This window comes from Oncorhynchus clarkii, chromosome 20 (genome assembly GCF_045791955.1).
Source record: "Oncorhynchus clarkii lewisi isolate Uvic-CL-2024 chromosome 20, UVic_Ocla_1.0, whole genome shotgun sequence".
NCBI lineage: Eukaryota > Metazoa > Chordata > Actinopteri > Salmoniformes > Salmonidae > Oncorhynchus > Oncorhynchus clarkii.
Window position 1 is genome coordinate 62,783,203 of NC_092166.1, and position 17,513 is coordinate 62,800,715.

Here is a 17,513-nt window from a genome sequence, read left to right on the forward strand (position 1 = left end):
GCTGCCAGGACAACACCCTCTCCCTCAACGTGATCAAGACTAAGGAGATGATCGTGGACTACAGGAAAAGGAGGGCTGAGTACTTCCCCATTCTCATCGACGCAGCTGTAGTGGAGCAGGTTGAGAGCTTCAAGTTCCTTGGTGTCCACATCACCAACAAACTATCATGGTCCAAACACACCAAGTCGTGAAGAGGGCACGACAACACCTATTTTCCCTCAGGAGACTGAATAGATTTGGCATGGGTCCCCAGAACCTCAAGAAGTTCAACAGCTGCACCATCAAGAGCATCCTGACTGGTTGCACCACCGCCTGGTATGGCAACTGCTCAGGCTTCGGTCGCAAGGAGCTACTGAGGGTAGTGCGTACCAAGCTTCCTGCCAACCAGGACCTCTGTACCATAGAGTCACTTTACCCCTACCTACATGTACATATTACCTCGACTAACCTGTACCCCCGCACATTGACTCGGTACCGGTACCCCCTGTATATAGCCTTATTGTTATTTTATTGTTGCTCAAATCTTTTACTTTAGTTTATTTAGTAGATATTTTTCTATACTATATTTTCTTAAAACTGCATTGTTGGTTAAGGTCTTGTAAGTAAGCATTTCACAGAAAGGTGTCAGCACGTGACAAATACAATTCTTGGCCGAAGCCAGTAATTTCCTCATTCGGCCAGTAGTTTCACCTGGTACTGGTCCGGTGTGTCACTGGCAAATTTACTTGAATGTCAAGCCCTGGAAATCACAATTTTTTCTTAGAAAAAGAACATAAGTAGATGTTCTAAGTCCACAACAATGCTTAAACCACATCAGGAGACCACTGGAGGTATGGGAAAAATCTAAGAAACATTTATTTTTGGGTGTAGTTACCCTTTAATTTAATGCAAGCGCACACCAGGAAGATACCTTTTAGGTGAGAAATGTTTCTGTAGCACTCATAGACACTGGATTGATGCAAATAATCATGATATCAAGTTTCCAATCGCCTTCTTACCTTCCTTCGCTACCGCCGCCGCAAGAGAGCTCTCCATGTGATTGGCCAGGAGGGCAGTGGGGGCGTTGGCTGTCCCATCAGCCACCACCATGGAGACCAGGTGTCCTGCTGTGCCCACGGGGTCAAGGGTCATGGCTGCCTGGGAGAAGAGCTTGTCCCCTGTAGAGGTGGTGACCCGCAGGAGAACACCTGGGGACACCTCCAACGCTGACAGGTCTGTGCTCGCTGCCCCACAACAGATGGACATGTCATGTATATTTATTATATCAATTTTGTACCGATGTTCAATTTAGAACAAAAAAAAACGAAATGTCTGTATATAAGCCTACCAACATGATCAAACATTATTGGCCATCAACAGATACATTACTAACAGTAACACTACAACCCCAGTCTAAGACTGTAGGGGCTAGGGGGTCAATTTGCAATTGCTATGTATGGTTCCTACCAGCGTTCCTATCAATGAAGTCCTTAAGGGGTCCGTGGCGGGGCCTGAAGACCAGCTCCCACTGGCTCCACTGACCCAGCTCATCCAGTAGAGGGCAGGAGAGGAGACAGGACAAGGCCTGGGTCTGAGATACCTCCCCTAGGATACCCACCGTCTGCTGGGCCTCACCTACACTACTGCTACTGCTGGGGGGGAGAAGGGGTAGAGTAATAGAGCATGGAAGGAGTGAGAGAAAGAGTGAACAGGGGTTTAAGATAAGTGAAAAGGAGATTGACATTTGATTTGATCAGTCCAATTAAAGGCCGACTTTACACCCAATCTGCCTCCAACATTCCACTGTACTGTACTGTAGGAGATAGTCCCAAATGGTACCCTATTCCCTACATAGTGGAGGGATAGTGCACTATATAGGGAATAGCGTGCCATTTGCATCTTACCTGGTGTCTCTGGGGAGCAGGGCTGCCTCGTAGAGCACATGGCTGAGCCCTCCTCCCAGACTGAGCTCTCTCTGGCGCTGCACCAGTCCCACCAAGGTCCTAAGAGGTCCCAGCCCCAGGTCTCGACTGTCCCTCACCCCGTAGTGGGCTCTCAGACACCACTCGATGTGGGACAGCTGGGAGAAAGACACCCACAGAGATAGAGAGATCAATAAACATGATCAGTACAGATTTTTAGAAGTTTTTTTAATGTACTTTTTAAAATCATAGCAATCAATAGGAGTGTGTGTGTGTGTGTGTGTGTGTGTATGTGTGTGTGTGTGTGTGTGTGTGTGACCACGCGTCTCACTCACCCCGTCTGGTTCGTTGGCTGATGTCGTGCCACACTGTTTGATAAACTCAAACACGTCTTGTCTGTTGGGTCTGAAGCCACATCCCTGGCCCTGCCAGTCCTGACCACCACCACCACTAGTGCTGCCCACAACCACAGCACTGCCTACTGTCTCCTGCAGGACCTTCACACAGACAAGAGGAGAGGATGGATTCATCAATACAGAATGAGAAGTATCAGGCTGTGTCTGAAATCACACCCTATTCCCTATTTAGTGCATCACTATTTAGTGCACTACTTTTGACCAGAGCACAGGCAAAAGGAGTGCACTATATAGAGAATAGGGTGCTATTTGGGACACGCAACTGCAGTCTAGAACGGTTCCTCTCCTCGCATCTTTATCCTCAAGACCACTGAAGGAAGAGGGGTGACGGGAGAGGAGAAGAACAGGAGAGTGATTGAACAGACAAAGATTAGAAGAGAAGTAGTTTATGTTACCTGAGCATGTTTGACCAGGAACTCCAGAAAGGAGCCCTGCTCCAGAGACGTGAACTCTGTGACCTGGAAGTGCTTGGCTAACTTCCTCTCCAGAGACGCCACATGGGCCAGGGTGAATGGAGAGCTGTGATTGGACAGGCTCTCCTTCAGGACCTGCTTGACTGCGGCTGAGACACACACACACGTAAACACAAAGGTCACTGCCCATGAACAACCATGGGAACTACATTGTGCGGCTGGGTCACTTTGTACATTGGTTGGGAGAGGAGATATACCCAGGCTACGCTACTGCTGAGGTTTTGTTTCATGAAGATGGAAGTGTCATATGATATGATAGTATTCTTTAATTAACAATTTCAAGATCCAGATTCCCAACCTACACTTAATCTTATCAATGATACGAAGTGAGACACTGATAATGAGAGATGTTAGCAGCTACCTTCGCTGGGTGGTGTGGCCTGTGTTTTCTCCTCAGCTCTCCTCTCCTGAGTGTGTCTGGCTGGCTTCTCTTTGGGCACCAGGTCCTGAGGGGCAGCCAGCGACCCCCCACAGATAGCCAGCTGGAACAAGGCCCTGGCCAGACGGTCAGCTGACACACGCAGCATGAAGTCCTGCACTGACTGGACAGGAAATGACAGCACACTCCGTCAGTCACATTACGGCATTAGAGAAAACCATAACCTCTGAGACACAAGACATCATCCTAAATAGGACGGTGTGGGCAGATTTGTTTGTCAAATAAAATGTGGGCCAGAAAAAAAAAGGGCAGTTATTTCTAAATATATAGGTCCACTATAATTCATACCTACTTTCAGGATTTAGACGTTCAAGTGTAGTCCAAAGTTGTCTTTTTATCCATATGAATCATTTCCACAAGACAACAAACATAAAACAGGACTGTTGTCCATCCCTGGCCTAGATAGTGCCAGAGGAACTCAGCCTACAAGTGTCTGGTTCCACTGTCAGAACTCCAGACAGTGGAACATATTCAACCCAGCATCAGGCTGAAACAGCTACAGCTGAAGCAGGCTAGCCAGCCAGCGTTTTGTTCCCTAACAACTTTTTCCTATGGCGTTGTTAAGGATTAGCCAATTAGCAAGTATTACTTATGGTGACATTTCCTTAATAAGCAGAGAAGAGACAGTTGCTCACACACTCATTTGACTGTGATCCACCTCTCTCTTACTCCCCCCCCTCTTGCTCATGGACCGAAGCAGGGGCTTAGTGGAATTGTCACCCAGTCTCAAATAAAAACCAGGGAATGATGTGACATGTCATGGGGGATAACCAGCTAAATCCCAAAGTTTTACACAAAGTCCCCTAGCAGAGAAAGAGGGATCAGAGCAGCCTTCTGAGGGGTAACAGAGAGAAGGTTAATGAGGTTTCTGGAAGACTTAGGTCAGAGGGAGGAGGGATTCTAGGGTCAGAGTTTGACCTTTAGAAATCTAAACATTTGTAACTGTTGGAGCCAGTTCCTATATTTCTTTTATGCAAATATTTGTTTATTAGGTCATATTGTGCCATTTAGATTAACTTAAAACCAGTTGCAAGATTTGAGACACATGTCTTACCTTGATCTTTTTAGTTTAAATGGAATATTGGATCCTTTGTTTACCTTGTACTTATCATTTTGGATTCTACAAATACACTTTCAAAGTTTTATTCATCAAACCATTGGATTCTTGACTTTCTATGGGATTTTGGATGTGCGTCTTAAATTGTGTAACTGGTTTTGCCACGGCTAATTAATTATTTTTTTTAAAGCAAGAGGGTTTAAGAAACACTGCATTTTCTGTGACAGTGATCATGCATTGGATTTCTGCCAGAAGTTGAAACACAGGCAATTTCTCTGTGCTTTGGATGTCTCACAGGGGGCAAACAGTGCATTTGAAAAGTATTAAGACCCCTGGACTTTTTCCAAATTTTCTTACATTACAGCCTTACTCTAAAATTGCTAGTCTTACTTTAAACTCTAAATTCTCAATCTACACAAACAATTCCCCATAATGACAAAGCAAAAACTTTTTATTTTTTATGTTTGCAAATATCACATTTACATAAGTATTTAGACCCTTTACTTAGTACTTTGCTGAAGCAACTTTGGCAGCGATTACAGCCTCGAGTCTTCTTCGGTATGAAGCTACAAGCTTGGCACACCTGTATTTGGGGAGTTTCTCCCATTCTTCTCTGCAGATCCTCTCAACCTGTCAGGTTGGATGGGGAACGTTGCTGCACAGCTATTTTCAGGACTCTCCAGAGATGTTCGGTCGGGTTCAAGTCCAGGCTCTGGCTGGGCCACTCAAAGACATTCAAAAACTACTCCCGAAGCCAGTCCTGCGTTGTCTTGTATGTGTGCTTAGGGTCGTGGTCATGTTGGAAGGTGAACGGTCACCCCAGTCTGTGGTCCTTAGCTCTCTGGAGCAAGTTTTCATCAAGGATCTCGCTGTACTTTTCTCTGTTCATCTTTCCCTCGATCCTGACTAGCCTCCCAGTCCCTGCCACTGAAACACATCCCGACAGCATGAGGCTGCCACTACCATGCATCATTGTAGGGATGGTGCCAGGTTTCCTCCACTCATGACGCTTGTCAATCAGGCCAGAGAGTTCAATCTTGGTTTCATCAGACCAGAGAATCTTGTTTCTCATGGACTGAGAGTACTTTAGGTGCCTTTCTGCAAACTCCAAGTGGGCAGTCATGTGCCTTTTACTGAGGAGTGGCTTCCATCTGGCTACTCTACCATAAAGGCCTGATTGGTGGAGTGCTGCAGAGATGGGAGAACCTTCCAGAAGGACAACCATCTCCACAGAGAAACTCTGAAGCGCTGTCAGAGTGACCATCGGGTTGTTGGTCACCTCCCTGACCAAGGTTCTTCTCCCCCAATTGCTCAGTTTGGCCGGGCGGCCAGCTTTAGGAAGAGTCTTGGTGGTTCCAAACATCTCCCATTTAAGAATGGAGGCCACTGTGTTCTTGGGGAACTTCAATACTGCAGAATTTTTTTGGTACACTTCCACAGATCTGTGCCTCGACACAATCCTGTCTTGGAGCTCTATGGACAATTCCTTCGACCACATGGCTTGGTTTTTGCTCTGACATGCACTGTCAACTGTGGGACATAGACAGGCGTGTGACATTCCAAGTCATGCCCAATCATTTGAATTTACCACAGGTGGACTCCAATCAAGTTGTAGAAACATTTCAAGGATGATCAATGGAAACAGGATTCACCTCAGCTCAATTTTGAGTCTCATAGCAAAGGGTCTGAATACTTATATAACTAAGGTATCTGTTTTTTTTTATTTTGAATACATTTACCTGTTTTCACTTTGTCATTATGGGGTATTGTAAGTAGATTGATGAGCAAAATGTTTTATTTAATAAATTTTAGAATAAGGCTGTAACGTAACAAAATGTGGAAAAAGTCAAGGGGTCTGAATACTTTCTGAATGCACTGTATGAGCAAGAACTGTTGAAAGCACATGACCTACCAAGTGTCAGCAAAAGAAGAAAAAGCCGAGGAAGCTCCTACAGAAGTTAGTGAAAAGGCATTAGTGACATACGCAATTGCCATTTAAAACTTCTCATGGATCAAATCCCGTTAGCGGGATCGATTTGACAACATCTGGTGAAATGGCAGAGCGCCAAATTCAAATTAAATTATTAGAAATATTTAACTTTCATACAATCACAAATGCAATACACCAAAATAAAGCTTAACTTCTTGTTAATCCAGCCACCGTGTCAGATTTCAAAAAGGGTTTACGGCAAAAGCAAACCATTATATTATCTGAGGACAGCACCCCATCAAACAAACACATGACAATCATATTTCAACCAGCCAGGCGCGACACAAAACTCAGAAATAACGATATAATTCATGTCTTACTTTTGAAGATCTTCCTCTGTTGGCACCCCAATATGTCCCAAAAACATCACAAATGGTAATTTTGTTTGATTAATTCCATTGTTAAACCCCCAAAATGTCAATTTATTTGGCGCGTTTGATTCAGAAAAAGACAGGTTCCAACTCGCCCAACATGACTACAAATTATCTAATAAATGACCTGTAATCTTGGTCCAAACATTTCAAACAACTTTCCTAATCCAACTTTAGGTATTTTAAAACGTAAATAATCGATAAAATTTAAGACGGGATAAACTGTGTTCAATAGCAGATAAAGTCAATGTGGAGCGAGCTTCAGGTTGCTCGACCAAAACAGAAGAGTCCACTTGGCTCTACACTCCGAAAGGAAAGGTCTACTTCTTCATTACTCAAAGGAAAAACATCAACCAATTTCTAAAGATCTAGTGGAAGCCATAGGAACTGCAAGCATATTTCTATTAAAACGGGCTTGTCTGATCATGCCGATTGGTATGAACCAAAACTATTGCTTTTCAAGGAATTTCTAGATCAAGTGAAAGGTGATTCCCACCTACAAAGTGTCATTGGTCCAGATGACATTATCTCTGTTGGATCAGAAAGTGCATCCAAGTCTAAAAATGACTCAGAATCGCGACGGGCCATTGATCTACACGACAGTATCTGCTGTATCCAAAAAAACTCATGTGCATCCAGAACAAGGTCACGTGCATCCAGAACAAGGTCACGTGCATCCAGAACAAGGTCACGTGCATCCAGAACAAGGCCACGTGCATCCAGAACAAGGCCACGTGCATCCAGAACAAGGCCACGTGCATCCAGAACAAGGTCACGTGCACCCAGAACAAGGTCACGTGCATCCAGAACAAGGTCACGTGCATCCAGAACAAGGTCACGTGCATCCAGAACAAGGTCACGTGCATCCAGAACAAGGTCACGTGCATCCAGAACAAGGTCACGTGCATCCAGAACAAGGCCACGTGCATCCAGAACAAGGTCACGTGCATCCAGAACAAGGTCAAGTGCATCCAGAACAAGGTCAAGTGCATCCAGTGCTAGAATGAGCACGCTGCTTTGAAAGCTAAAGCTGCAGTTTTGGAAAATAAACATGGAAGAAAGACAACTAAAGACAAAAAAGGGAATTCTTTGAAAAGGAAGCTGAGCTGGCTGCATCAGCTGCCAAAATGCAAGTTTAAGAGGAATGTGAAAAAGTCTCTGTTGCTCAAGCAATGAAAAGACCAGTGGATGACAGTAAAAGAGACTGGACCAAAGCTGAACACAAAGCCTATGAGGCTTCACAAGAAATGAGTGGCAAAAGAAACTGGACCGAATTTGACCACAACGCTTCTGAGGCATTCATGCAAATGATGGCACAAAACCCTGCACCAACATCACAGGGTTTACCTACTCCTACTGTGTACAGGATCACAACAGGGAGACCAAGCCATGGTGCACAAAGGCTACATTCTGCACGAAACATCATACAAGCACAGCAGCCACAGCAAACGTTAGTTAAAAGTGAGTGGTTAAAATAGTGAACCCCAGAGCCATGGTCATCTACAGGGTTTGCAGGCTTTGCTTCCCGCCCAGCTCTAACCCTCCCGATTAAACCAATGACCCAACCAAAGACCATCCAACCAACCATCCATAAGTTTTGTATTGCTGTCTTATGTTAATCATTTAATTAAGCAACCAATCACCTTGGTCATCTTGGGGTTGAAGACCCCGGATGCGTTGGTGAAGACCTCGAGCACGGCATCGGCTGCAGTCATGGTAACGTATTTCTTCCTCAGCTCGGCACTACCGACAGAGGAGAAGAGGACGGGACCCTGTGCTCCCTCCATCACGACCCTCTTCATCTTCCTCATCCTCTCCCCCACCTCCTCCTCCAACTCCCTCTGGATGGCCTCCCGGGCACGCTCCATACACACATGCTCTGAGCTCACCGCCTTCTGTAAGGTCTGGGGGAGGAGAGGGGAGAGACATGAATGAGATAATAACAATAATAATTATGTTATGTACGTTACTTCAAATAAGAGATTCATAACCTCTGACCATATTCCAACACTTGGAACTGACACCTCCGTGAAGCTCAAAACTTACGGCTATGGGCAGGCCCACGCTGTGTATACGAATGCCCAGTTCGTAGGGAGAGTCACAGCTATACTGGTCAGACAGGTGCTTCATAAACTCAGCCAGGTCCACCTTGGGCTTATTCTGTTTCCTCCTGAACACACGCAGACTCTGGAAGCAGGAGACAGGAAAACGATATTTCAATAATAATAAATATATATATATATATATATATATATATATATATATATATATATATATATATTTATTATATATTTTATTTCCCACAGTATCTATGTGTTCAATGTCTCTCTCACCCTCAGTATGTCCACAGTCTCTATCTGGTGAATGTCCTCATCCTTGGTGTTGCTGTCTATCTTGAACATGCGATGGATGAGAGGCAGTTTACACAGCGGCCCCAGGTTCAGCTCCTCAAAACGCTTCTTGTTCTTCAGACCAGCCAGGTTCTGACCCAACTCATACAGGGTACACATCGCAGTCACAGCCTCTGCAGACTGAGAGAGATTTGGATACACACCAGTTAATGATCAGATTATTCAGTTTAAAAACTGTATTAATGGACGTGCGTATGTGTGCAAACTGAACATGTTGATTTGACAGTGCGTTGCAGGTGCTTCTGGCATATATATGTGCGTGTACAGTCGTGGCCAAAAGTTTTGAGAATGACACAAATATTAATTTTAAAATTCTGCTGCCTCAGTTTGTATGATGGCAATTTGCATTTACTCCAGAATGTTATGAAGAGTGATCAGATGAATTGCAAAGTCCCTCTTTGCCATGCAAATGATCTGAATCCCCCAAAAACATTTCCACTGCATTTCAGCCCTGCCACAAAAGGACCGGCTGACATCATGTCAGTGATTCTCTCGTTAACACAGATGTGAGTGTTGATGAGGACAAGGCTGGAGATCACTCTGTCATGCTGATTGAGTTCGAATAACAGACTGGAAGCATCAAAAGGAGGGTGGTGCATGGAATCATTGTTCTTCCTCTGTCAACCATGGCTACCTGCAAGGAAACATGTGCCGTCATCATTGCTTCTCCACAAAAAGGGCTTCACAGGCAAGGATATTGCTGCCAGTAAGATTGCACCTAAATCAACCATTTATTGGAACATCAAGAACTTCAAGGAGAGTGGTTCAATTGTTGTGAAGAAGGCTTCAGGGCGCCGAGAAAGTCCAGCAAGTACCAGGACCATCTCCTAAAGTTGATTCAGCTGTGGGATCGGGGCACCACCAGTACAGAGCTTGCTCAGGAATGGCAGCAGGCACGTGTGAGTGCATCTGCATGAAGACTTTTGGAGGATGGCCTGGTGTCAAGAAGGGCAGCAAAGAAGCCACTTCTTTCCAGGAAAAACATCAAGGACAGACTGATATTCTGCAAAAGGTACAGGGATTGGACTGCTGAGGACTGGGGTAAAGTCATTTTCTCTGATGAATCCCCTTTCCGATTGTTTGGGGAATCCGGAAAAAAGCTTGTCCGGAGAAGACAAGGTGAGCGATACCATCAGTCCTGTGTCATGTCAAAAGTAAAGCATCCTGAGACCATTCATGTGTGGGGTTGCTTCTCAGCCAAGGGAGTGGGCTCACTCACAATTTTGCCTAAGAACACGGCCATGAATAAAGAATGGTACCAACACATCCTCTGAGAGCAACTTCTCTAAACCATCCACTAACAGTTTGGTGATGAACAATGCCTTTTCCAGCATGATGAAGCACCTTGCCATAAGGCAAAAGTGATAACTAAGTGGTTCGGGGAACAAAACATCGATATTTTGGGTCCATGGCCAGGAAACTCCCCAGACCTTAATCCCATTGAGAACTTGTGGTCAATCCTCTAGAGGCGGGTGGACAAACAAAAACCCACAAATTCTGACAAACTCCAAGCATTGATTATGCAAGAATGGGCTGCCATCAGTGGCCCAGAAGTTAATTGACAGCATGCCAGTGCGGATTGCAGAGGTCTTGAAAAAGAAGGGTCAACACTGCAAATATTGACTCTTTGCATCAACTTCATGTAATTGTCAATAAAAGCCTTTGACACTTATGAAATGCTTGTAATTATACTTCCATAGTAACATCTGACAAAAATATCTAAAGACACTGAAACAGCAAACTTTGTGGAAATTAATATTTGTGTCATTATCAAAACATTTTGCCACAACTGTATGTGTGTGTATGAGTAAGTATCCTGACCTCTATGAACATGTTGATCTCTCGAAGGTTGCGTTGCAGGTCCTTCAGAGCTGGTATCTGCCAGCGGAGGTCTATCCTGCCTGCCTCCAGAGTGCGGACCTGCATCAGCATGCACACCCTGGAGATCACCTGTATCAGAACAGGACAGAACAGGGAGGAAGAGGTTAAAACCATCCCAGGAACACAAAAGTCAAGCTGGAAAATGGCCCTCTGGGACCTAGGTTGACAAGCAGAAAGAGAGGCTGGAGTGACAGCAGAAGATCCCAAAGTGTCTACCAGATGGTGCCACTTGAAAATAAGTTGTACTCTTTTGTGGGTGTTATAATTACAGGTAAATAAGGGGAGCTTGGAAAGATTGTCACCTTCTCTCTGGTGACAAGTTCTCCCTCGGCTGCGATGTCTCGTATGACGTCCTCCACCAGACTATTCACCGCCTCAGGATCCAGAGCCTTCTTCCTCTTCCTCCTCATCCCATCCTCTTCCTCCTCCTCTTCAGCCTGCGCCTCCACAGCTCGCACGTTAGCCCCATGCACTTCCCTGAGCTGGGCATTGTAGGCCTCTCTGAAGACAGGGGAGTTTCCTTCCCTCTGTCCCACAGCTAGCTGCCTCCGCTCTTGGGCTTTGGTCAGCCTCAGCTCCGCTTTCAGTGCTGGGAAGTCGGAGTCCGATGCGGAGGTACCAGGCTGGGGGATTTGGGGAGTGATGGGGGGCTGGGAGAGTAACGGGGATGAGGATGGAACTGGTGATGTTGTTTGTAGCAGGGGGGACCTTGTTTTAAAGCGCACCTGGTCCTGCACGTATCCGTTGTTCAGGGGTGTGGAAGGAGCAGATTGTCCCTCACGCTCTGTCTTCTTTGAAGTGGCTGTGTGTGTGTGAGAGTGGGTGAGTGAGTGAGTGGGTTAGTGAGAGTTCATGGGTCAAATCAGTGTTAACAGGTCATTTCAACACATACAGTTAATGTTAAACCAGCCAGCATGGCAGCTGTTCAGTTACAACTTCTTAACATTATGAGTTATGATGGTCTCTCTACCTGCTGGTTTCTCTGCTCCTGTCTTTCCCGGGACTACAAGTGCGCAGGCTGCTGCAGGTTGTTTCTCATGGTTGTCATACAGAGACCTGTACTGCTGGAGAGGAAGTTGCTTCCCAAAGCGCAGCAAGTAGCCGTTCTGTAGTTGGGCGATAGTTGTGGCGGCAGGGGGGTACACCTTTATCACCTACAGCACATCCAATCAAGCTTTATTTAAACGTGCACTCAAAACAATACACCAACCACTTTACAATACAAAAATAAACATTCATAGGAACTAAAAGACAGATTTAAGAACAGTATATTTTTAACCCTTATTTATACCAGGCAATTCTAATAAGAATATTCCCTTTCCAGCAACGGCCTAGAAAGATTCTATAATAAAACTGATTTTAAAAAGAACATACTTCTTTAACTCTGTCTAGTAGCTCTTCCCGAGTCACCTCTTCATTCTCTTTCACTGTGCTGGAGAAAGAAAGGAGAGGGGAGGAGCGGGGGACAGCAGAGGGGGGAATAGAAGGACAGGTAGCCCCAAGGGAGGATCCAGAGCTTGGGGGAGGCCCATAGCGAGAGCCTGGGGCCGGTTGTAGGGGATCAGACCCAGAACCAAAGCTGATCGGGGTAGTAGACTGAGGATGGGTTTTCAGTGGTACAGCTCTGGGGGAGAGGGTCCTCGATGGTGGATCCTTCCCAGACCGAGGCCTGTGGGATATGTCAACCTGGTCTCCCCCTGCCTGTGCTGGAGCTGCGGCGACTCCTCTATGGCTCCTGTGGAAGACCAGGTCCTTGTCCACATAGAGCTCCCCTTCCAGAGAGGCCACCAGGCTAGATGTGGAGCTGAAGCCCAGGGAGGACAGGGTGAGGTTGCAGTGGTACATCTGGCTGTAGGCCACCGTCAGCTTCTTCAGGGGTATCCCCTCTGGGTGCTGCTCCACCAGGGACAGGATGTTCCTCTGGGCCTTCTCAGTCTCCGACATCACTAATGCACACACACACACAAACAAACACACGCACGCACATAAACGTGTACACACACACACATAGGATAAAGGAAGTTAGGTCATTTTCGATGCAAACACAAGGAACATTTGAGATAATGCTTGTATGAGTCAGTCTGGGTGGAGTTTGCAGTGTAATAGCAGGTAATAACATAAGACCATGGGTAAAAGAGTGAAGAAATCTCATGACTCAGACATTTTCAAACTGTTATCTACACACACAGTACCTGAGTTTAAAGGTCCAAACAAGAACCCAGAATATCCCATTCAATTGGTACGTCAACTAGCTAGACAAAAAGCAGTCCAGCTTTAAACTTACTCCTAGTTATTAATAATCAGCCAAAACATTTAACTTGTAAAACATTTACAAACGTGATAAGCATAGAGAGGTAGGGAAACATCGGCATTTTGGCGCTTTATCTACTATCACAATGTCAGATGAACTCATACCATTTGTTTGTCTCAGTGAGCAGTTTAAAGGAAGTGGCTAGCTAGCGTTTTCGTAATAACTAGAAGTCTATGCATATACAGGGCCTAAAATGAACACCCGCCACCTGCCAAACATGGGTAGATTTGGCCTTGGCGGGTAAGAATGTCTAATTCACCAGTCAGGTTGGTGTGTGGTAACACGCCGGGCTCTACAGTGTAAGCATTTAATAAAACTAGTTAAGTATGGGCACAAGTGCGAGTTGTGATCTATAACTAAATAAATGCTGCAGTATCTATTTTCATATCTGGTAATGCACAAAGAAATCTGAATCCTAACATTATAGCTATCCCACCTCGCACAGCAACACTGCCTGTCTGGGGGGGGTCAGCACTACTAGTGCTGAAAGATTTGTTTTTAGAAACAATGGGCAGAGGCATAAAAGTTGGTCTAATTTACTCGAAAGTCTACTAAAGTGAGACTTTGTCCTCGTGTTTCTTGGCTATTAAAATGGTTTTGTTCAAAAGCTAGGTTGCTATTCAATGTTTGAGTTTGCTCCCACTGCTAGCCTATACTAGTGACATTCTCACAGGCATATGTGATGACTGAGTGGCCCAGTTACCATGGTAACCTTAAAGCTAAACATTTTTGTCTCTGATATTTTTGTAAAAATACTCAGATCACAGAATATCAAATTAAACCGTACAAGTTAGCATTGGATCACAAAACTACCTCTAACTCCCTTCATACTGGACACACAGACAAAAGTTAATCTGACTCTGGGGAAGTATCCCTTTAACAACAGCTATCCTCATTGACCAAGTCAAACCTATAAAGGAAAATGTCACCTTACCAAATGGTTGTTTTGATTGTCGATAGGTAGATATAATATACTTCTGTCTGAACTTTGTTGTGCTTGAATCAAAATGGTTCCCTGCACCTTTCTCTCATCCTTTAAACCTCCCCCTCCGACAATCCACCAATCATAGCAGCTCACAGGAGAAAGGAAACAGAAAGTAAACAGTAATCAGCTGAGAACAGAGTCATTAGTGTCTGACTCTCCTATTCCAGGAAGGAGAGACAGAAACCAGCCACCAGACTGTAGTGTAGCAACCCTCTGTGGGTGGACTAGTTCCAAATGTTATTTTCAATACTTTGTTTTGCCTCTTTTTCAGTGTCTTTTTAAATTGTCAGGGACCATGTTGGCATACATAACTTGAGTGTTGCACCAGATTTGCTATCAAGCCGATTAATATTCAGTCCCTAGGCAGATGTTAAACTGTAGCAACAGGAGACAATACAGTAAAACACGTTGCACCAGTATCTTATCTGTGTAGTAATAACATTAATGATGTATATTGGCTGGATTGGATATGTTGGATTGGGATTAGAGATGATGGTGACTAAGCAATAAGAGGAAAACAGAACAGAAATACAGGAGTGAGGGATGACGTGAGTGAAGAGAGAGAGTGGGAGGAGGGAGGGAGGGATTGATCCAAGGCCTTGAGTTTCGGTTTCCTGGTCTGCTACAGCTGACCCCATCTGAGCTGTTACCAGGGAAGTCATGTGACCATGCTTGCAGAAACCATGCAGCTCCCACTATAAAGCAGCTCCCACTATAAATGTGTAGGGTTCATACGGTTAAAAAGATTCAACAGCACTGAGCAAATTGCAGGTCTGCTGATAGCAAACTTGAACATTGTGAAAATTCGTTTCCTGTGCACACTGAGGCTGTACCCGCTTTAAGTTACAGTTTCAGACAGTGGTCAAGTAGGCTACTGTGGATGATGATAATGTAGACCTACCAGAGTGGCCTACCATCAAAAACAATGGAGAAAATGCATCCCATAACATGGAAATAGCCTCCTCCAGTAGCAGCTGGTGCACCAACAAAAAAAAAGTGTCAAGGGAAGCCATCTTGGATTTGGCGTCACTCCTATCAAATCCCATTAGGAGCATACGTCATTGACAGAATTTTAAAAAATTAAAATTAGCCATGGATGGAGATAGGAATTTGAATTTGTGGTTTTACTTAATTCTAATTTGACATACAGTAAATAATTTGTCTGGATTTCCTGAATCAGAAATGCCCTAAACTGTTTTTCTGGTCTATCCTCTCTCAAAGGTTATGGCAAAGGTGACCATAGATGGTGTCTAGATCCATGGAAGGGATAATTTGACCAACAGTGTGAACGTCAATCCCCCCTAACCGGCTGAAGCACGGCGAGAAAGGCGTTAAGTTTGGTCCTGCACCCCTTCTACCGTGAGACCTGAGTCCGAGCCAGCAGCCTGTACACAGCATCCAGTTGAAACTCTCAACTGCCTTTTCTCTCATGCCTTTTCTCTAAGGAGTGCGACATGAGTCCACGTGGAGTGAGCATGGAGAGAGATTCTGACCAAACTTCTCTCACGTTGCTGGTGTACCGGTAGGAAAATGGACGAACTGAAATACTGAAATACTATCTGAAGAAGAACATGAAGACAGTGCCGAGAGGGAATGGGGGGGGGGTGTCAACCAAGCCCGTTAGGGCTGGGCGATATGGCCATAATCTCATATCCTGATGTAGGTAATTTCATATCCCAATAACGATACATATCACGATATAGCACATTTATATAAAATTACCACATGTAAAGACCTGTTTCTTATTACATTTTGAATTATACTCAACAAATTAAAAAGGTACTTACTCATATTGATTATTTCTCCTTTTATTTAGAACCTTTGTACAAATTTTCAGTTAAGCATGTAACTAAATAACATGGGGGGGTGGGCTTGCCTGTTTTGCATGTTATTTTGGCATTTATACATGTCACATAACAATTTGCAATTGGTACCTTGGGTCAAGTGTTAGCACCAACTCACAAAACCCCTGTTTCTCGACCGTGTAAATTGGAGCCATGTCTTTGCAGATGTAAGTTGTAATGGCAGCTGTTATCGCCCTCCATCTTTGCCATATGGTGTGCCGCGGGCAAAAGCCTCTTGCAACGTCCGAGCCGGGGGTTTGTTTTGAGCACTCGACTGTACTTTTTTGGGTCTCATCCATAGACTCTCTCCATACTGTTTCACATGATTCTTGCGTAGGTGGTAAGAGGTTAGTGGTGTTTGAGCATGTTGTTGGGACCGGTCTGCGGCATATTTTGCAGAGGACGGTTTTCTGGTCCATGTCAGACTTTTCATACCCAAACCATGTCCATGCTACCAAAGTAGCCCCTCTTTTAGGTACGAGCTCTGTGTCTCCGAGCTCTGTGTCACATTTACTCTCCTCCATGTTTGTTTATGTTGCAAATTTCTTTCCGCGCAAAGCACGTCCAATTGACAAAAAACATTGCCGTAAAGAGTGTGATTTGCGAAACAAGTAAATAAACGATAGAGCAAAATATGAAACAAGACGTTGTTCTATCGTCACACTATATATATCGCCATATTGCCCAGCCCTAGTGCCAGTAATTGTTCATTTGTGTGGATCAGGTTGATTGTGGAGGTCTGCACACTGCGGAATTTATAGTAATTTAGACTAAGAATGCATTGAGATTCATGAGTGGCATGTTAATGACAACAGATGTCAGTTTAAGACAGGGATACACGGGGGCTGTAATGAGAAAGGTTAATATTGGTATCACCATTCCAGTGGGTCAGAAGTTTACATACACTAAGTTGACTGTGCCTTTAAACAGCTTGGAAAATTCCAGAAAATGATGTCATGGCTTTAGAAGCTTCCGATAGGCTAATTGACATCATTTGAGTCAGTTGAAATACATCCACAGGTACACCTTCAAGGCCTACCTTCAAACTCAGTGCCTCTTTGCTTGACATCATGGGAAAATCAAAATAAATCAGCCAAGACCTCAGAGAAAAAAATTGTAGACCTCCACAAGTCTGGTTCATCCTTGGGAGCAATTTCCAAATGCCTGAAGGTACCACGTTCATCTGTACAAACAATAGTACGCAAGTACAAACACCATGGGACCATGCAGCCGTCATACCGCTCAGGAAGGAGACGCATACTGTCTCCCAGATATGAACGTACTTTGGTGCGAAAAGTGCAAATCAATCCCAGAACAACAGCAAAGGACCTTGTGAAGATGCTGGAGGAAACAGGTACAAAGGTATCTATATCCACAGTAAAACGAGTCCTATATCGATGTAACCTGAAAGGCCGCTCAGCAAGGAAGAAGCCA

The 17,513-nt window shown here is 44.7% G+C and overlaps 1 protein-coding gene across 7 annotated transcripts in view; it reads right to left on the reverse strand.

Annotated features, from left to right (window-relative positions):
- Positions 1 to 17,513, reverse strand: part of LOC139376672 (uncharacterized) — a 57,158-nt gene that overhangs the window by 29,447 nt on the left and 10,198 nt on the right. For 5 of the 7 annotated variants that reach the window (XR_011627954.1, XM_071119516.1, XM_071119514.1 and 2 more), the window contains 13 exons: positions 12,314 to 12,885; positions 11,910 to 12,093; positions 11,242 to 11,741; positions 10,880 to 11,008; positions 8,981 to 9,178; positions 8,694 to 8,834; positions 8,291 to 8,551; positions 3,152 to 3,332; positions 2,713 to 2,879; positions 2,237 to 2,398; positions 1,884 to 2,059; positions 1,447 to 1,631; positions 999 to 1,223 (listed from right to left, as the gene is read on the reverse strand). Coding sequence is in view for 6 of the 7 variants with exons in the window: in XM_071119516.1 (XP_070975617.1) it covers positions 999 to 1,223; positions 1,447 to 1,631; positions 1,884 to 2,059; positions 2,237 to 2,398; positions 2,713 to 2,879; positions 3,152 to 3,332; positions 8,291 to 8,551; positions 8,694 to 8,834; positions 8,981 to 9,178; positions 10,880 to 11,008; positions 11,242 to 11,741; positions 11,910 to 12,093; positions 12,314 to 12,885 (3,081 nt within the window). In the remaining variant the exon portion in view is untranslated. Of the gene's footprint in view, positions 1 to 998; positions 1,224 to 1,446; positions 1,632 to 1,883; positions 2,060 to 2,236; positions 2,399 to 2,712; positions 2,880 to 3,151; positions 3,333 to 8,290; positions 8,552 to 8,693; positions 8,835 to 8,980; positions 9,179 to 10,879; positions 11,009 to 11,241; positions 11,742 to 11,909; positions 12,094 to 12,313; positions 12,886 to 14,184; positions 14,295 to 17,513 lie in introns of those variants that run through there. The other 2 variants (XM_071119519.1, XM_071119518.1) reach the window with 2 other exon arrangements.